The sequence below is a fragment of the Melanerpes formicivorus genome, unplaced genomic scaffold, assembly GCF_026170545.1.
Source record: "Melanerpes formicivorus ecotype bairdi unplaced genomic scaffold, bMelFor1.0.p_v2 SCAF_20, whole genome shotgun sequence".
NCBI classification, from domain to species: domain Eukaryota; kingdom Metazoa; phylum Chordata; class Aves; order Piciformes; family Picidae; genus Melanerpes; species Melanerpes formicivorus.
In genome coordinates, this window is record NW_027142372.1 from 10,865,425 (window position 1) to 10,886,209 (window position 20,785).

Consider the following 20,785-nt stretch of genomic DNA (forward strand, 5'->3'; position numbering starts at 1 on the left):
AGGAAGGGGCTGCCCCAGAGAGCTGGGCAGGAGGCTGGGGCAACATGGGGGCCAAAGGGGAGGTTGCCTCCTCCTCCTCCTCTCCAGCATCACACAGCAGCCCATCACAACCCAGATCATCTGCCTGGTTTCTAATCCAAGCCTTTTACCAATTAGCACATGAGCTGAGCAGCCAGTGCTGCTGTCCTGCTGCAGACCTGGCCCTTCTCAAGAGATGGCACAGGATGGTTTCAGCCCCTTGAGTTGTGCTAGATCCATCCACTAAGACAACAACCTCCTGCCTGCCCTGATGGCCTGTGCAAGACAGGGAAGGAGAGAATGGAGAAGAAGCAGCTGAGGAGAGATCAGTAGTAGGGAGGTGGGGGTTGATCTCTTCTCCCAAGTAACAAATGATAAGAGGAAATGGCTTTAAGTTTTGCTAGGAGAGGTTTAGATTGGGTAGCAGGAAACATGTATTCACTGAAAGAATGGTCAAGCCCAGGAAAAGACTGCCCAGGGAAGTGGTGGAGTCCCCATCCTTGGAGGTGTTCATAAAGCATGTAGACATGGCACTTCAGGACATGTTTCAGTGAGCATGGTGGTGTTGGGTAGGTGATTGGACTTGGTGATCTTTTCCAACCTTCATGATTATGATTCTGTGGTGAAACCTCATCTTCTCCACGCTGATGCCTGCAGGAGGGGAGTGGGCTGCTGTCACCCACTAGCTTTTGGGGGGGGAGGGGGGAAAGAAAGAGGAAAAGCCAACAACAACAAAACCCCAGCCCCTGATTTTTCCATTCTGCTGCTTTTCCTATTCAATGAGCAGAAACTGCAGCATTGCTTTTCTCAGCAATCTTCAGGAGGGAAGGGATCCATTCCCCCCGCAGCCTGTGCAGCTGCCTGCCAGCCAGGCTGGCTCACAGCCCCACCGCTCTCCTCCGTCCTCCGTGGGGTGCAAGGAGACTGGTGAGGGTACACACAAGCCCTAGGTGTGGAGGATGCTGACTATGCCATCCCAGCCCCCTGCCACCATGTCCCACCACCTAAAACCCACAAGATGTGTCAGTGGGAGCTATGGTGCTATGTCCCTTCTCGCTCTGGTGCTGCACCATGGTGACGCTGCACATCAAAGCTTGGATAGCAGAGGAGAACCAAGGGGGAGGTTTGGGGTCCCTACACTACAGCTGTGCTGCCTTCCCATCTCCTGACACAGGTCTGAGTGCTTTTTCCTTCTCCCAACTCCCATCTTGGGTTTCCTGGCATGCATTCTTCCAGCTGCACTGCTCCCACCCCAGCTGCCCACCCACTGACTACCCTGCAGCTACAGCCCTAACACCCCCATGCTCCTGTACTCCCACTAAGCCTCTTTTTCCCTGGAGAGAGCTGAAATCAATATCAGGAGGTGAAAATGCAGAGCTGAGCAAAAATGTTGAGTATTTTCCTTGCTGATGTTCACTAGCATCATATCCTACCACAGCCAGGGATGAGGATGCTGGGGGGACAGGCACTGCTGGGAGGGGAGCACAGCAGCTGGACTGGAGACTGCCGGTGTCTCAGTGTTCTTGCAGTTAGTTTGAAAAGCCTTGAGCAGTGAGGTTTCTGTGGCATCCTCCATGCAGGACAAATGACAAGCTGCCCTGCCTTCCTAATCCAGGAAATTAAAGGATTTGACTATAGACCCTGCTAAGCAAATTTCCCCCCTGAAAATCCCAGGGGGATTTAACCCATGGATCCGACTGATTATCCCTTTAAAGTTGCAACTAAGAAAGGTCCCAATTCTTCAGGGTGCTGAGCACCCTAAAATCTCATCATGACAGCTCAACTTGCCACCCAGTAAGACCTTCTTTTCAGTTTTATCCCACTTCCACCACCCCTTTACCAGGGTGGGCAGCAGCCCTTTGCTGCCAACTGAGATAACTGCAACTACAACCTGAATCCATCTCCTCCTGCCCCCGTGTGTCACCCCACAAGGATATGGCTCATTATTAGGGACTCTTGGTTTTCCCAGGGATAAGATATTTAGAGAGGAAAGAGGTATGGGGCTGGAGTCAGGCAGGGGCTGGTAGCCCTCCAGCTCCCCTAAATGGCCTCTCTGTGGACAGAGGCTGCAGCCTTCTCTCTGTTATCTGGCTGTGTCTCTCTGTCTGATTGGTCTCCCAGCACCATAACACGGAGGTGAAGCATAAATAATTAAAAGCCCAGATTCTCTCCTGGCAGAACCACCCTCTGAATCCCTTTCCCTGTTGTGCTGCTGGCTACTTAAGTGGAAATTTTCACAGGCTTTGCCTTGGAGGCACTGCAGACCTGAAAACCCAGGGCTGTCTGCAGGCCTCAGGGCATGTCAGCATTTGTGGACTAGAAAGGTCACTCACTTGCCCCATCACCTTCCCGGTGGCAGCATTCCACCCAGGGGACCCCATGGGATGTTGAGGGTGTGCTGGGATGAGCAGCACCACCAGCTGAGGATCAAAGCTGGGTGCAGGTAGGCACTGCAGACCCAGCAGCTCCTGCATGGCCCCCCTGTCTTGAGATGCCTCATGAGAATCACAGAATCATTTTGGTTGAAAGAGACCTTGACGATCATCAAGGCCAACCCTTAACCCAGCACTGCCAGGTCACCACTAAGTCATATTCCTCAGCACCACATCTACACAGCATTGAAGCCCCTCCACTACTGCCCTGGGCAGCCTGTTCCAAGCTGTGACAACCCTTTGGGGAAGGAAGTTGTTCCTCACCTCCAGCCTAAACCTCCCCTTGTGCATCTTGAGGAAGAGGGATCTTTGGGGGTCCAGGCTGGTTTGTGGGCTCCTGGGTGCTCAAAAACCCTGAGGTGTCAGGGAGGAGAAACCCATGCAGGCATCAGGGGGTGAGGAAAGTAGCTCCTTCCAGGTGAACTCTGAGGCAGGTAGGAGCTGCTCATTGCTGTGGCAACTGGAATGATACATGCATGTTCCACACTGCCCCTCCACCTCTGTCAGCAGGGCTGTGGCCAATCCTGGCACTTCAGAGCAGTCTGCCCACCCCAGGCTGGCCACCCAAGACTGAGCACAGCCTCACAGGCACCCACAACCCCTCTCCCTCCTGTCTGTACCCATCAGGGCTGCGGAGGATTGGGGGAAACGTGTGCCACAGGACCAGGTAATCACCAAACACTCCTGTCCCCTCCACCCCTCCCCATGGGGACTGGAGCTGCAGAGACTGGTGACAGCAGCCTGGCAGTAGATGCATTTCTGCAGCACTTTAGCACTTGATGTTGCTTTTAGTAGGGCAGGTTTGCTGGGTACTGTTTACAGCTGAGATTTCTGTGCAGGTCTGTGTCCAACCAAACTCCATGCAGGGCTTGGTTGTGCTAGTGGATGGTGGTACCCAGGACACAGCCAAGCAATGTCCTCATCCCCACTTGGCACCTTCCAGGATGGTGTTAAGCAGTGGGGTTAAGGGGATGTGTCTGTGGAATGCTGTCCTTGGGGAGCATTTTCACTCTGGGTTGGCATTTTGACATTTTCTCATCATTCCTGGAGCTTGTTGCTGTGCAGACACGGAAGCTGAACGTGGTAGTGGGGGATGGAGGTGATGCTTCCATGCCCCACATGTGGCTGTCTCCAACCAGCTGCTTTGGGTCCTGTGACCCCTTACAGCAGAGAGAAGCTTCACTGTTACTACCAGGTCCATCCTGGTGAGGCTGAATGTGAGAAGAGGTGGGTGGACAAAAGGGTGTCCAGCACCAACATCTTGCTTCAGGCCCAGAATCAGCCTCCTCCAAGCTGTCTGGAGCAAATCACGGCTGCATTTGCTTTCCTAGAATCTCTGGTGGTAGAAATTAATTCTTCTGTCACTCAGAGGATGGGATCATTTTAACCCATCCCTTAGAGCTCTGTTACATCATCCAGAGAAATGTCTTGTCTCCTACTCCTCAATGCTGGAGGCAGCAGAGAAGTCCTAGAGGGTGAGGCTGGATACCAACCATCTCTCCTCTGACAGCTGGAGAGCATCCATCCACACTCCTGAGGCCATTTCGGCTCCATGTCTTGGCCTGAGCCCAGCCTGTGCTGGAAGTGAAATATCAAATTCAGTTAAATGAGTTTGTTGTTGACTCTGGACAAGGCTCTTTTGCAGTTTGCTCTGAACTGGGGTGGCTTTGGCTGTTGGGTGTTGGCTGGTTAAAATGGTGCGTGGCCAGAGGTACATCAGGGATCATCATGGTCCATGAGCCCATCACCAGGGGAAAGGAGAACCATGAGCTCACTATCACACTGACTCTTTCCAGCTTTTGTGGCTCCAACAGCAGGGGGTGGGGAAAAATATTGCCTGGAAAGTTCATTTGCTAAATGTCTGATTTGCTTTGGGTGACCAAAACTTGTGAAAGTGCCAGAGTGTTTCAGCCAAACCCAGAAGGGGTGAAGGGTCAGGAGAGGGAAAAAAGACTTTGCCTTGCGGTTCTGTCGTGTTTTGCTTCAGAGTTTGGTTTGACTCATTCTTTCTCAGGCATCAAAATGAAATTGACATTAAATGCGCAGGTCTCCTTTGCTTCCTTGCCCTCTCTTCCCTCACCTGGAGTTTTTTTGCTTGAAGTCTCCAAATTCTCTTCTTCTGAGTGCTTTTCCCTTGGCTGCTGGGCAAAGCCCCAGACAGTTCCCAATGGGTTAGGCTGTGCTGATGGCTCCTCTAAGGGATTTGAGGGCTTCCCTGGAGGCAGGCCAGAGGCTCCCTTGGCTTACTTTGCCTGGTTGAGGTTCTCTGTGCTGCATTTTGGGGTTGTTCAGCCTGGAGAAGAGAAGGGTCCAGAGAGATGTTGCATCTTTACAGTGCTTAAAGGGGCCGATCAGAAAGCTGGAGACAGATTTCTTAGCAGGGCCTGTGTGACAGGATGAGGGGTGATGGCTTGAGGCTAAAAAGAGGGAGATTCAGACCAGACAGAAAGGACATTTTCAGTCTGAGGTTGGAGAAAGCTTGGCCCAGGTTGCCCAGAGATGTAGGAGATGCCCCACCCCTGGAACCATTCCAGATCAGGTTGTCTGGGTCTCTGAGCAACTTGCTCTAGCTGCAGATGTCTCTGCTGACTGCAGGGGAGGTGGACTCGATGAGCTTTAAAGGTCCCTCCCTTTCCATCAAAACCATTCTATGATCCCACAAAGACTGCTCCAAATTTGTGGCTGGACTGGGGATGACTGTGTCCAGACCAAATCTTTACCCACCTCTCCTCCACAAATCCAGGAGGACAGGTAGTTACACCCAGCCACCTATGGCAGACCCACCACAGCCACACCTCCCACCAAAGCCCTGCCATCTCCTGGGTGCAAGACTCAGTGCTGGGCTCAGGAGAGTTTTGGCAGTTCCCCTTTTAGAGTCAGCTCTGCCTGGAGACAGAGCGATGCAACCGGAATGCAGGATCCAGCCTGAAGTCATTCCCCTCAGCAGCAGCCACAGCCAAACTCAAGGCTCCACATGTCCAGGCAGGCTGAGTTATGGCTGCTTGGGGAGCTAGAACTTGGCTTGTGGTGCATTTCAGAATCCCCACCCGACTGCAGCACTGATGAAGGGCTTTTCTGCTGCTCTCTCTTTGATTTCAGCAGGAGGGGATAGATCTGCAGTGTGTGGATGATCCAGCAGGTTCCTTGGAGATTTTTGTGCCTTTGCTTGCTATTTCCTGGGCTTTTTCCTCCTCTTCTTTTTTTTTCCCTCCCCTTTCCCAGGGTTGTTGGTGATTTCTTCTGACCTGTTTTGCCTGCTGGTGGAAGGCTCGTTTCTAATGCACTATTTTTGCACAAGGGTTAGGGAAGCTTTTTGTGCCTCTGGGATGTGTGTAGGGAGGGCTGTCTGCTGGCAGTCAGGGAGAGCAGGAACTGAAGAGGGAGGCATCAGTGTTTCCCATCTCCATTATGGACATTTTCTGTGATGTACAGGACAATTACCCAGTAAAATCATGGAAACCTGCCCCATCCAAACCATGACAGCTGGACAGCATTCCTCCCTGCTTGCCCCTTTCCCTTCCTGGAAGATAACTCTTCCCAAACCCTTCTCCAAGTGGGTTCCTGCAGGTTTTTCATCACCACCCACCACTTTCCAGAAGATAAGGATGCTCCCAGCGTTTCTGCAATTGTCTCATGCTTTCCAAACTGACAAGAAAATGGGAAACTCCATCCCTGGAGCTGGAATTTGCTCTTGCTGCCTCCATGTCTTATTTGGGGTGGCAGTTCATTGCTGCCCATCACTGACGTGTTTGAGCTAGCAAAGAGCTGGAGTAATGCCAAATCCTCCTCCTGTGGTCAGTCAGGCTGGGACAGCAGTGGGGACAACAGCATCAAATCTGTCTTTTTTCCACAAGAAAGCCTTGCTCCTGCTCTGGCAGGCACCAAAACACTAGGATGGACAGGTACTGTCTGGCCACATTGCTCACTGTAGCATCCTCTGTAGCTTCATGTGACAGATGGCAGGAGATGAGACTCCCTCTCCAGATGTTAATTATCTTGCAAGCTGTAAATAACATCTCAAGGCAGCTCATGCATCGTCTCTGGTACGAAAGATCCATCAGCTTTGCCCTTGCTGGGGGGCAAACAATTAAAAGGCAGGAAGGAAAGCCACCGGGAGGGCAAGGCATGAGTCTGTGCGGCTCTGCTTAATCTGTTTGTCCCTTGGTCAGAGGGACATGCTGGCAGCGTGCTGGCAGATGTGCTTGCAGGTCCCAACTCCACCTGGCCCAGCCCTTTGAAGTCAATGGAGTTGGATTTTCTTGTGCCTGGGCTGGATTTTGTTATCTGTCTGTTTAGCAACAATAGGGATGAATGAAATCATTCTAAGCAATCCCATGACCAGTTTGGGGTGATGGCAATAAGGTGAGATGGAAACCATTGTGCTGCTATGGCACTTTGGTGATTCTCACCCTTCTCTACTGGGAAGGACACAGTTCAGAGACCTGAGGGATGGGACATGGGCAAGATGCAGCTCGCTGCCTGCTGTGTGCTGTGGTGTGGGCCACGTTTCTCCTAGGATTTCGGGGGTGTGATGTTTGGCTGTGGCTCATCCCTGTCCCCCAAACCACTTTGTGACTTGGCATGATTCCATGTCGTGAATTTGGTTTCCCAGCACAACTCATCTTGCCTGCATGTTCCTGAAAGGCATGGAACAGAGGAGACTTTATTGCTGTCTACAACTACCTGAAGGGAGGTTGTAGCCAGGTGGGGGTTGGCCTGTTCTCCTAGGAAACCAGCACCAGAACAAGAGGACACAGTCTCACGCTGTGCCAGGGGAGGTTTAGACTGGATGTTAGGAAGAAGTTCTTCCCAGAAGGAGTGATAGGTCATTGGAATGTGCTGCCCAGGGAGGTGGTGGAGTCACCATCACTGGAGGTGTTTAGGAAGAGACTGGATGGGGTGCTTGGTGCCTTGGTTTAGATGATTAGATGGTGTTGGGTGATAGGTTGGACTCAGTGATCTCAAAGGTGTTTTCCAACCTGGTCTGTTCTATTCTATTCTATTCTATTCTATTCTATTCTATTCTATTCTATTCTATTCTATTCTAACAGAAGGACACAGGCCAGGGTATCTAGGTTAGGCATTTAACAGGTTGCCCAGAGACATGGGAGATTCCACATCCCTGGAAACATTTCTGGTCAAGTTGTTTGGGGCACTGAGTGACCTGATCTAGTTGAAGACATCCCTGCTGACTGCAGAGAGGTTGGACTAGGTAAGCTTTAAAGGGCCTTTCCAACCCAAACCAGTCTCTGATTCTAGGATTCTCTGGGTTGTTTTTTTTTCCTTACACAGATGTACAGAAAAATGTGTTTCAGAGAAAAATGGCAAATGAGGCCTTGGTGAGTTTGCTCTCTGAAAATATGAAAGTAGAGGAGGATCTGGCACAGGTGCCTGGAGCAATGAGCTCAATGGGAACTGGCTCCATGAATTTTGGAGACCTCCTGTATGCCATACCCCAGCTGAGACATGGCCACCTGCTCCCCATGAGGTCTCTCAGCTGGCTTAGGAATGGTTTCCCCATGCTAAATGACATTTCCCAGTGTAAAACCAGGAAAACTCAGATTTGGCCTTCTGACCACACCATTTTCCACACCTCTCTGTATTTCCCTTCATTGGGCAATAACAAACACACTCACAGAGGTATTTTTTTCCTCAAGATTAATGAGATTTACTCTTTATGCCTTTTCAATTCAAACCTAGAGTCTTGAAATGTGACTTCCTGAGCAATTTTTTCAGAGCCTGCAATAACCACCCCTTCACTCCATGCCATTCCAGCCACCCCCAACCCTTCTCTCTTGCTGTCTCACTGATGGGAGGTTTCCCACTCCTTCACCCAGTCCTCATTGCTAGTACACAGAGCTCAAGGAGGGGTGCTCCATCCTCCCACCCCCCCAGAAATCTCCATCCAGAGCTGGGAAATCTGGAAGCAGGCAGAGGGAGAATAGCTTTTTCTCTTTGCTATGCACAGCACCTGCTTTCTGTCTGGCTGCAAAGAGCCAGAGCAGACGTTTTTGGCTGCATTACATCATGTCAGAGGTCACATTAGAAGCTTTTTTCTCTTGATTAAGAATTCCAGTGCTGGGGGGGTGGGGGAAAGTGGGGGAAAAAGCAGACAGAGGAAGTGGGCAAGGCAAATATGCCTGTGATAAGCAGGTAAATGGGAATTTATGCACAGATAGCTAATTGGTGTGTCTAATATTCCACCCCCTGAGCACCAGTACTGTATTACTGCCTTCACAAATCACTCAAGGCAAGCCTAGTGCGGTAACAACCAAGCCAGGAGAGCTGTGGAAAGAGGCAAGCTGAAATTAAGAGTGGGTTTTATCGGGGCAATAAATGCCAGATAGGGAAAATAACAAACAGGTTGTTAATTGCTGCCACCTCCTCACTCCCCGAAGGAAACGTCTAGACAGGGTCGTGCCTACCCCAGCCCTCGCAGCCAGGTTGTTCCACCTGTCTTTTGGGACCAGAGGGGTGCAGGATGTGGGATGCTGCTGAGCATCCTGATGAAGGCTGTTGAGCTGAAGCCCATGCTGGGGGCAGAAGGAGGCAGAATGGACACTGCAGCTCTCCCCAGCTCTGCCCTAAATCAGAGATGCTCCCGCAGAGGTAGAAGCCAGACAGTCTGCAGCGGCTATTAATAATTCAGTCCCAATTTGTCCCATCTAGGAGAGCATGAAGACCAGCCAAGCCTCCCCTCCTTTCAGGCAGGGTTTGAGACACTGCCCTGAGCAGGCAGAGCCTCTTCCCAACTCCCCATCCCTCCCTAGTGCTGGTTGCAGCTATCGAGCCCATGCCGGCAGGGTTGGGAGCTGAAGCACGTCGCCTTGCGTGCGGGAGTGAGCAGGTAGCCATGGGAGACGGTTGCATCAGCATTGCTGCTCTCACCTCAGCTCTGGGCTTTGGTTACCAGCATCCATCAACTGGGGACTTGTGCTTTGTGTTTCTTGGAGCATCTTGGCAATCAGGGCCAGATTCTGCTCTCTGTTGTGCCGGGAGGAGCATAAAATAGCCCTGGGTGAGTCAACACAGTTGAGGGACTCAGCCTGGTTTTTGGCACATGGGGTGGCTGGACTCAACGGCTCCTTTTCCTTGCCTCCTCTTTCCATCCCTTCCCAGGACAAAGTGCATCCACCTCATCCAGCCATCCCTTCCCAGGATGAAGTGACCCCAACACTTCCCTGGCCAAGCAAAGCACTGAGTCTTCGGTGCCCCCTCTGAACAGTTCCTGGTGTCTTTTCTTGCACCTGGCCTCTGTTTTAATTGAATTTTGCCATTTGAAAAATAGATGAAGCCCTGTAATGGAGGGAGGAAACCTTCCTCCTGGAGGAAGATAAAGATGCATTAAAAAAAAACAACAAGGAGACAACCCCCAAAGCTGCCTGATTACATATTGACCTGTGAGACAAAGTGTATCCAGTGGAGCCAGCCTAGCCCCTTAGGAGAACTTGAGGCTGTTCATTATGAGCTCATGAGCTGGTTAACTCCATCCTCACCACTTGTGAGGGCCAAGAGCAAGCAGTGCTCAGCTGCTGAAGCGAAGCCTTCAGCCCCTGGTGGTTTTCCATGTTTTCCAGGAAAATATGGACCTGTCAGACGGTAGGAGTTAAAAAAGCTGCATGGAAGAACCTTTTCATAATAGATTCTCCTTTGATCTCATCTTTCTTAGTTCATTTGTAAGGCCTGGAATGTGAGAATAGCCTTTCCATCACTCCTGCCCCTTCATCTGAGCTATGAAATGAAAAATAAAGGGGAGAAGATGATGAATCCCTCTGTAGTTACCAGGAGCTGGGATTTTTGAGCTCCCTTGCAGGTGGGTTGATTTGTACAGGCAATATAGAAAAGACCTACTCATAGACTCATGGAAATGTTTTGGCTGGCAAAGGTCTTTCAGATCACCAAGTCCAACTGTTTAACCCAGCACTGCCAGGTCACCACTAAACCATGTCCCTCAGCACTGCATCTCCACAGCTTTGAGAGCCCTCAATGGTCTGTGCTAACAGACATGCTGCTTAGAACCCAGCTCCAGTCAGAAATATTTCTGGTGCTCTGTAAACTTATTTTACCTCCCAACCCAGTTTTTAAGCAGTTTCATAGAATCCCAGCACGGTGGGGGTTGGGAGGGAGCTCTGGAGATCATCTAGTCCGGCCTCTCTGCTAAATCAGGGTCACCCACAGCAGCTTGCCCAGGATCACAATGTCCAGGTGGGTTTTGGCATCTCTCCAGAGAAGGAGACTCCACAACCTCTACGGCCAGCCTCCAGGACTCCAGCATCCTCACAGCAAATAATTTTCTCCTCCTGTTCAGAAAGAACCTCCTGGGTTCCAGTTTGTGCCCCTTGTTCCTTGTCCTGTTGCTGAGCACTGCTGAGAAGAGTCTGGCCCCATCCTCTTGCCCCCTGAGCTTTATCTCTTGCTGAGCATTAAGAACATCCCCTCTCAGGCTGCTCTTCCCCAGGCTAAACATCCCCAGGTCTCTCAGCCTTTCCTCTTCACAGAGATGCTCCAGGCCCCTCAGCATCTTTCACCGGACACTCGTGAACAAGGGAAGATCTAGCCTTGTTTTGACTGTGGTTTCCAGGATGGCTTCTCTGTCTAGGATGGTAGAGTGCCCATCCTCGGAGGGGATGTAGTGCTGAGGGACATGGTTTGGTGGCGACCTGGCAGTGTTGGGTTAACAGCTGGGACTTGTTACACTGAAAGGTCTCTTTCAACCAGAACAATGCTGCGATTCTATGATCCTAAGATTTATGACAGCACTCGGGGCAGGAGGAGAAGAGTGATCAGATCAGGCCTGGGAGAAATACCTGCCTTCCTGGGAAATAAACTCCAGCAATTAACTGGGGGATTAAGATTGAGTGCAGGCTCCGAGCAGCAGGCGTGTGCGAAGGAGACAGCTGTTAAATTCCCTGTGTGACACAGTCCTGCGAGCACTAACGGGATTACTTGCATTTATTTGGGGATGCTCATGTATTTTATTATGCCACCTATAGATCACCATAATTCTGCTTTTCACTCCCAGGACGTCTCTCCTCCAAGCATCTTAGGCAGCATTACAAACAATTAAGCCTCCCTGCGCCTCTGCCTTCTATCCGCTTTGTAGGCACTGAGTGGAGTTTAGATGGGAGATGGCTTCATTAATGGCATTGATTTGTCACAGAATCACAGCATGGTGGGAGAGAGAATAGCATAGCATAGCATAGCATAGCATAGCATAGCATAGACCAAAGCAGGTTGGAAAAGACCTTCGAGATCATCAAGTCCAACTTATCACCCAACACCATCTAATCAACTAAACCATGGCACCAAGCACCCCATCCAGTCTCTTCTTAAACACCTCCAGTGATGGGGACTCCACCACATCCCTGGCCAATCACTCTTTCTGTGAAGAACTTCCTCCTAACATCCAGCCTAAACTTCCCCTGGCACATCTTGAGACTGTGTCCTCTTGTTCTGATGCTGGTTGCCTGGGAGAAGTGACCAACCCTTTCCTGGCTACAACCTCCCTTCAGGTAGTTGTGGAGAGCAATAAGGTCTCCTCTGAGCCTCCTCTTCTCCAGGTTAAGCAACCCCAGCTCTCTCAACCTCTCCTCATAGAGCTTGTGCTCCAAACCCCTCCCCAGCTTTGTTGCCCTTCTCTGGACACCTTCCAGCAACTCAACATCTTTCCTAAACTGAGGGCCATCAAGTCCAGCCCCCCCTGCAGCTTGCCCAGGATCATAACATCCAGGTGGGATTGGAATCTCTCCAGAGAAGGAGACTCCACAGCCTTTCTGTGCAGCCTGCTGTAGGACTCCAGCACCCTCACAGCAAAGAATTTTCTCCTCATGTTCAGATGGAACCTCCTGGGATCCAGTTTGTGCTCATTGCCCCTTGTCCTGCTGCTGGCTACCACTGGAGAGATTCTGGCCCCATCCTCTTGCCCCCTGCTGTTTAGCTGTTGTTGAGCTTTGGTCAGATCCTCTCTCAGATCCCCTCTGAGGCTGCCCTTCCCCAGACTAAACAGCCCCAGGTCACTCAACTTTTCCTCATATGAGAGATGTTGCAGTCCCCTCAGCATCATTTACTGGACTCTCTCCAGTAGTTCTCTCTTGCACTGGGGAGCCCAGAACTAGCCACAATACTCCAGCTGTGCCCTCACTAGGGCAGAGTGGAGGGGGAGGAGAATGTCCCTTCACCTGCTGGCCACACTCTTCTTCACACATCCCAGGGGACTTTCCCTTTTTGGCCACAAGGACACTTTTTTGCCTGGAGAGAGTTTTCCAGAGATGGAAGACCATCCATTCCCCAGGGATGGTGATTTTGTCCCATTTTGGTGAAAAAAAAAGGGAGGTGATGATTGTTCAGGAGGAGAGCAGGGCTTAGCTGGTGGCTCCACATATGCTCTTCCAGCATAACCTCCTGCTCTGCAGACAGCATTGTATGTCCTCAGGACCCTTGGATGTGGCACAAGCTGCTCCTCAGCACTTCCAGCCTCCTTCCCTGGCAAGAAGCGACAGATAAGTGCCTCCAGTGGCATCTCCAGGGAGGAGTTTAGGGAGGCAGTGTGTAATCCTGCCTGCTGAGTTTGGTCCAGACACTCTCAGACGTTATTAATCCTCCCTATCAAGCCAGTGGGGACCCAGGCTGCTGTCACTGTGCTGCACTACAGGAGGGTGGTCTCTTCCCCAGACAGTTTTCAGTCCGAGGAGATGGCAGAGAGATAGATGGATGAAGGATCTTTGTGAGCCAACATCCAGACCATTAAGAAGATCCCATGGAGGATGCCAGACCTTTCAACAACATCAGAGAGCCAGCATGTGAATTCTAAGCCTCAGATGGCTCTGTCCTTGGCACTGGGGTGGTTTAATTGGCAGGTTTGATGCTCCAGCCTTTCCCACTGACCATGTTTGTGCCAAAACAAGTGATTGTACCTCTGTACTCAGCACTGGTGAGGGCACACCTAGACTACTGGGTTTAGTTTGGGGCCCCTCATTCCAAGAAGGATATTGAGGTCCTAGAGTGGGTCCAGAAAAGGGCAACTAAGCTGGTAAAGGGTCTGGAGAACAAGTCTTTTGAGGAGTGGCTGAGGGAACTGGGGATGTGCAACCTGGAGAAATGGAGGCTGAGGGAAGACCTTCTGTCTCTCTGCAACTCCCTGAAAGACTGGAGCCAGGTGAGGGTTGGTTTCTTCTCCCTAGTAACAAATGACAGGATGAGAAGAACCATCCTCAAATTGCCCCAGGGGAATTTTAGGTTGGATATGAGGAACTATTTCTTCACCTTCAGGGTTGTAAAGGCCTGGATCAGGCTGCCTGGGGCAGTGGTGGAATCCCCACTCCTGGAGGAGTCCTGAGGGACATGGCTTAGTGTTGTTCTGGCAGTGCTGGGTCAATGGTTGCACTTGATCTTAAAGATATCTTCCAAACAGAACAATTCTGTAATTCCCTAAAATACAAAAGCAGTTTGTGTCTCCTTTCCCATGAATTTGCTGCAGCTCCTGCTCAAAGCACCCCTGCTCCTCCTAAGAGAGCTGAATCCCCCTGCTGTGGCAGCAGGGTTGGGCTCGATGATCTCTGGAGGGCCCTCCCAACCCCCTAGCACTCTGTAATTCTGTGAACTGGGATACCTACCATGCTTGTCTACTCCTCCAACCCTGCCTGAGTGTTGAGCAGAGTGAGCACTGAACCCAGGAAAGAAAATAATGTAAATCCCATTTTTAGTTGCATTGCTCACAGAGGAACACTGCATCCCCTTCACCACCTTCAACAGCTAGAAGGGAAGAGGTTGGATTTGCTCCCTCAGCTACTCCAGAGCATCCAGTTTATGTAATAAAGCATTTATTAGAGCAAAGACAACTTGTGCTGCACAATGCCACGCTGGGCAGGCTATTGGCCCCTGTTTTCCATCTCTAGGAGCCTGTCAGCAGTGACACTCCTCCTCGAGCAGATGTCAAGAAATTAGAGGGAATTCAGCAAGTGACAGGGAAAAAAACAAACCAAAAACAAACCAACATGATTAAAGGAGATGGAGAGCCTGGTTTTGGAGGGAAATCAGGGGAGCTATTTATAGCCCTGCCTGCACCAGGGTGGGTGAATACAGGCGTTCCGTTAAAATGAGATTTAACAAGACCAAGTACTGGGTTCTGCATTTTGGTCACAACAACCCCATGCAACACCACAGGCCTGGTGGAGAGTGGCTGGAAGTAGCCCAGTAGAAAAGGATGCGAGCATGCTAGAGGACAGCTGGCTGAGCACAAGCCAGCAGTGTGCCCCGACGATCAAGAAGGCCAACAGCATCCTGGCCTGCATCAAAACAGCATGTCCAGCAGGAGCAGGGAAGTGATTGTGGCCCTGCACTCAGCCCTAGCAAGGTCACAGATTGAGTAGTGTGTTCAGTTCTGGGTGCCACAGTATAAGAAAGACATCGAGGTTGTGGAGTGTGTCCAGAGAAGAGCAATCAGCAGAGCTATTCATAGCCTTGCCTGCACCAGGGTGGGTGAAAGCAGGCATCTTGTTCAAATGCCTCCATAAGGTCCCTCACAATTTTGGGGCCTTCACTACAAGAAGGACACTGAGGTGCTGGAGTGGGTCCAGAGAAGGGCAACAAAGCTGGTGAAAAGTCTGGAGAACAGGTTCTGTAAGGAGCAGCTGAAGGAACTGGGAGTGCTCAGCCTGGAGAAAAGGAGGCTGAGGAGAGACCTTCTGGCTCTCTGTAACTCCCTCACAGGAGGCTGGAGCGAGGTGGGGTTCAGTCTGCTCTCCCTAGTAACAAGTGATAAGACAAGAAAAAACATCCTTACCTTGTACCAGGAGAGGCCTAGTTTCAACACTACAGGAAACTTCTCCCCAACACTGGAACAGGCTCCTCAGGAAGGTAGTTGAAATCCCCATCCATGGAGGTGTTTAAAAGACACAGAGATGTGGTGCTGAGGGGCATGGCTTAGCACCAGACTTGCTAGAACTAGATAATGGTTGGACTCAATGAGCTTAAAAGTCTATTCCAACAAAAACAGTTCTATGATTCCATGATTTTGTGATTCCATGAGTCTGTGATTCCATGATCTCTCAACCCAGGGAAAGGGGCAAACCACCCTCTGGAGGATGCTCACAGGAACACTGTGGAGGGGCTGTATGAAGGTGTCAGTCCTGAGAGATGGGATGAAGCACCATCAAACGCAATTGTCTTGGGAGTCAGTGGTAATGGGTGAGTGCAGGTGACCACTGCTCATCCAGAGTGGAGAATAGCCCTGAAAAAGGTGTGCTGGGGGTGGTAGAGGCAGTACTGATGGCTCCTCAGCTACTTCTGCTCTCGTTGACCTATTGCACTTGTATTCACATCCAGTGTTCTGCACGAAACATATGGTGAGGGTGGAAATCTTCACTTTTTCATCCAACAGCAAATGGTTTTGGTTAAAAAAAGCTTGTTGACTTTCACTTTAGGCCTTCAGCCCCAGAGACTGGCAGGTGATGCATGCAGAGGTTGCTGTAGATGTCTGCTGGGCTGTGGTCTATGACAGATGCGGGACGGAGGTGACCAGCCTGCTTTGGGGTGATCCTTCTCTGGGGAAGCAAAGCACCCAGCCCCTATTTCCAAATTTCCTGGGTGATTTGCAGACTGAGAAGCAGTTTGTGGAGATACTGTTGATGTAGCATCAGCCATTCCCCAAGGAGTCCCCACTCCCGATGGCAGCTCCTCCGTCACAACCAAGAAGGCTTGGAGTGAAGGGATTTCATAGAGGTAATTTGGGGTTCTCCACGCCTTGGTCTGCAGAGGGAAGGTTGTTGATGTGGTCTTTGTCTTTCTGGTTGCCTTGCAGGACCTCTCACTCCAGGGCCAAGGCGGAGGCGGCTGTGACAGCGGCGCAGAAAGCTCAGGAGGAAGCGCGGATCGCCAGGATCACTGCCAAAGAGTTTTCGCCTTCCTTCCAGCACAGGGAGAACGGTCAGTGCCTGGTGCTGTGCTGCCCAGCACCACAGATGTGGCTTCCACTCCCCATCTCTCTCTGCTCCACTCTGCAGAGACCCAAACCCATCAAAACCAAGCCCTTTGCAGCTCAGTCTGTGCTCACATCTTCCAGTCCTCACTGGGACTCCTGGGGTGGGATACGGCCCTCTTACACCAGTTTTGGGGAGTTTTAGCACAAGGCCTTCAGTAGTCAGTGCTCCCATCCTGTGCAGTCCTGTCGTTAGCACAAGGCCTTCAGTATTCAGTGCTCCCATCCTGTGCAGTTCTGTCATTACCAGGATGTCCTTTTTTTCCACACCAAACCACCTCTGTTTCTTTAATTCATAGCCCTTGATGGCTGCAGAGAAGAAAACAAAACAAGAGCTCTGACAGCAAAACTGCAAACACAAATGGTCCCAGAGGTGGTCACTGATTTTATCCCCATGGCTCTTATGGTTCATGATTTCTTTGAACATACTTTTGGGCTTGCAGAACTGGGCAACACGTTGGTACCTAAGTTGGGTGTGCAAAGGTGTTAGGGAAATGCACATTTGAAGTTTGCCCAGTGGCTCTTCCTTCCATCATCATCATCATCATCATCATCATCATCATCATCATCATCATCATCATCATCATCATCATCTTCCACCTTTCTTGCTGGTTTGCCCCAATTTTTGCTCATTGAAAAGAGGCTCAGGCTCAGCAAAAGTTCAGGCAGGAGGAAGGCAAAAAGTGGTTGAGCAGGGGTCTGCAGCTGGTGGGTGCATGAGGAGGAGTCACCCCATGAATGCTGTGCCCATCCAGGAGCAAGAAGGGCTCTGTTCGTGGGAGTGGAAAGCTCCAGGTCCCCACAGCAATAATTAACATAGTAATTAATAGATGTGAATGGTTTTATTCAAAACTTTTCCTGCACTGAATCCTCATTAGGAGGCTTCTATCATTATTCTCTCCCCCTTCCAGTTCTCTAGCTGAAGATTACTCATTCAGTTTAATTGCTCCAGGGGCTGGTGCTGATGACTCACGTTGACGGTGCTGTTCCCTGAGGCGAGGGGAAAAGGGATCCTCGGATCTTTTGGACCAGCCAGCCCATGCACGAGTCCCCACTTAACTGAGGCACGGAGGCTGTGGGGGTGGCTGGGGGCATCCCACAGCTCAGCAGTGATGAGCCAGACAGGCTTTGAGGTCTGGCTCCAGTCATGAAGCTGCCCGGGCTGGAGTGATGTGCACGGCGAACCCTCACCCGAGACATGGCCACGTGTCGATGGGCATTTCAGGGGGCAAGGCAGGCACAGCCCCGGCAGGCACAGCCCCGGCAGCCGAAGCCCCTGCTCGCTGGAAGAAGGCACAGCCCTGTTGTTCAAACAGCTCTCGGTGCTTCTCCTCTTGCAGAGGCCCAATTTGTGTAGCAGAGATCTGAGCTTTTTCACAGGGCTGCGTGGTCCCAGGGGCTTCTTCAGCCCTGAGATATTCCTCATCTCCATTTCCTCTCGCCGAGAGATTTTGCTGGTTTAAAGCACCTCTTGAAAAGATATTTTTAGGTAATGCATTTTTTACTAGCTTCTAGACGGGGACATGGTGCTCGACTTGTGTTGGGGCTCGTCTTTCTGGTGCTCACGCTCTGGGTGGGTTGTGTGTGAGTGAAGGGCGGGGGGGGAAGGAAGGAGCTTCCACTCAGAGCACATTAAAAAACAAACACAGCATCCAAGATGTGTTGAGGAACCTGGGAGCGCCCGCGGAGCAAGTCAGGCAGATAAATGCTGCGAGCGGCCGCCGCACCCCACAGACCCTGGAACCTCAGGCTGCAAGCTGCTGGCTGGCTGGGGAGAGCAGCAGCAGGGACGCAGTGAGCTGCTGCTGCCACACTGCACGGTGTCATGGGTGCTGCGTGTGCCTGCCTCGCACAGTGTCGTGGTGCTGGATGTGCCCTTCTTGGACAGCAGCACGGGTGCTCTGTGTGCCCACCTTGCACAGTGTGGTAGGTGCTGGACATGCCCACCTTGTAGGGTGCTGTGGGTGCTGTGTGCCACCCACCTTGCACAGGACTATGGGTGCTATATGCCACCCACTTTGTACAGCATCATGGGTGCTGGATGTACCCACCCTGCAGGGTGCCATGGGTGCTGTGTGCCACCTACCTTGACAGCATTCCAGGAGGTTTTGTGCCCACCTCACTGCCAGCCCCATAAGCATCCTGGCCCATTGCACCCACTCAGCAGAGCCCCTGTTTTGACAGACACAGACTCCAGGCCTGCGGGCACCAGCTCCTGCTCCAGCAAGCCCAAACACACTATGACAGCACCACAAAGTCTTCAGCTGGAAAACCAAAACACATCCCTGCTCAGGACCCTGCATCACCCTCTCCACTGTGGTTTTCCAACCATGGTGGTTTCTCACCATGGTGGTGAGACCCTCCATGGCCCCATCTCACTCACTGTGTTTGTCCCTCAACAGTTCCTGGCACACAATCTGGATGGTGCTGGTGAATTGACTCCCCCAGGGTGATGACAGCACCTTGGTGTTGAAGGCAGGAGCTCAGCACCACTCCTGAATCCCACACATGGCTCCTCAGGGGCACGGAAGCAGCTGGGGGACACACGCTTGCCTTTGAAGGTGCCACAACTGGGCCCAGCTGCCTCAATGCTGCTGGAATTCCAGATTTGGTGCTGCACATCCTCTTTCACGCTCTCACAACCGTTCTTCCAGGAACACCACGTGCTCCCTGACTAATTTTAGCTCAGAATAATTGTTGCACATCCTCGGGTGTCAAAAGCCGGCAAGACGGCACCGTGCATCTGTCGAGTCCCTCCACAAGGAAATGCCTGCATCCCCATGAGCTCCAGGGCTGGAGGGGCATCACCTGCCTCTGCTCATCCCTGAGCCCAGCCAGGAGCTGCAAAACTCCAGGAATTAACCCATGGAGAGGAAGAAATCTCTCATTTTAGGTCTGGAAGGGGAAGATTTAGGACAAGATGCTTAACAATGTAGCCTTCAGTGTGGGTCTCCAGGGTGAGGATGCTGGAGCACCACTGGGCTTTTTCACATCCATCATGGGGCTCAGGAGACCAGAGAAGACTGGGGCTGGAGCTAAGGTGCAGAAGCAGAGGGTGTAGTGGGGCTGTGGCTGGTTGTGACATTGGGTTGTCAGAGCTGCTGGGAAGCATTCAAGCCCCTGTAATTCCTGCAAGACCCCTGGAGACCAAATTGAGGAAGATCAGTCAAAGCCTGAGATGAACAGGGACACCCAAAGCCTTGGGTGGGGCTGTTCCCATAGCTGGATTTGCAGCTTTCTCACAGGAAGCCAGTTCCCACCCTTCCTCAGTTCCCACACTGAAATGGGAACATCTCAGCAACAGCCACAACATCATTCTGCATTTGTCCCCACTGACATTTGAGAACACAGCTGGGGAGCTCCACCTTTCTCCTTCACACAGCACTATCCCACCAGTACAAGGATTGCTCAGGGGCCCCAGTTAAATCCCAGGAGGTTCAGTCTTCCACAGATAAAGAGAGACCCAGGGAATGAACTAATGCTGAACTATCTGGGTGTTGTCCCAAACCACACAGAGAAATTTTGGTGGCAGATACCACCAGATTTGACAGTCACTAGAGAGAATTTCCCATTGAGAAATCGCTTCAGCAGGACACTTCCAAGCAGCCTCATAACTGTTTACCCTGTAAGGGCATCCCCATGTTTCCAGCACCCCCTTCATACACCCAGTCCACGGTGTGGTGGGACACAGGGAGGGCTGTGGGCAAAGGCAGGTCCCAGCAGCAGCTCCTCAAGATGATGCAATAAGAGAAAATTACTCAGCAGAAGTGAGGAGATTAGAGCAAGAGCTTCAGAGGGTTGTTTTGTTGCTGGTTTTTTAAAGCATGGGGAGAAATTGAGTTTTTCCTTTTGCAGACTCTTTTCTCTCATGTCTAGCCATGGCAATTGCAATTAGATGCATTTCAGGGGCATTAGGCAGTTAATATATTTATCAAATTATTCATGTTAATTGAGCATGGCGTTAGCTGGGAGCAGCTATGCCTTGAGAGGGTAAAATGAGAATTAACCACTGTGAGCTCGCTCCCCCTTGAAATAATTTGGTGTTCCATCAAGGATTAATAAGTTACAGTTTTTTTAATGAGTGTCCAGACAAGCAACATGTGTCTTGACAGCTGGTCTCCAGCAGAAGATGCTCAACTGCTCTTGAAGCCCCTGTCCCCAGGGAGATGTCATCTTGGCTGTCCTCTGGGTTCTGAGGGATCAAGTGCAGTCAGTATGGTAAAGATCTGATCTGGCCTTTAAAGAAGAAATTCTTCACTGTGAGGGTGGTGAGACACTGGCACAAGTTGCCCAGAGAAGTTGTGGATGTCCCATCCCTGGAAGTGTTCAAAGCCAGGCTGGATGGGGCTTTCGACAACCT

General features: G+C 51.2%; 1 protein-coding gene across 1 annotated transcript in view; it reads left to right on the forward strand.

Moving 5' to 3' along the window:
* The window catches only part of JPH3 (junctophilin 3), a 71,162-nt gene that overhangs the window by 33,849 nt on the left and 16,528 nt on the right, over positions 1 to 20,785 (forward strand). The window contains exon 3 of the mRNA XM_068150810.1: positions 16,249 to 16,373. Within this exon, the coding sequence (XP_068006911.1) occupies positions 16,249 to 16,373 (125 nt within the window). The remainder of the gene's footprint in view (positions 1 to 16,248; positions 16,374 to 20,785) is intronic.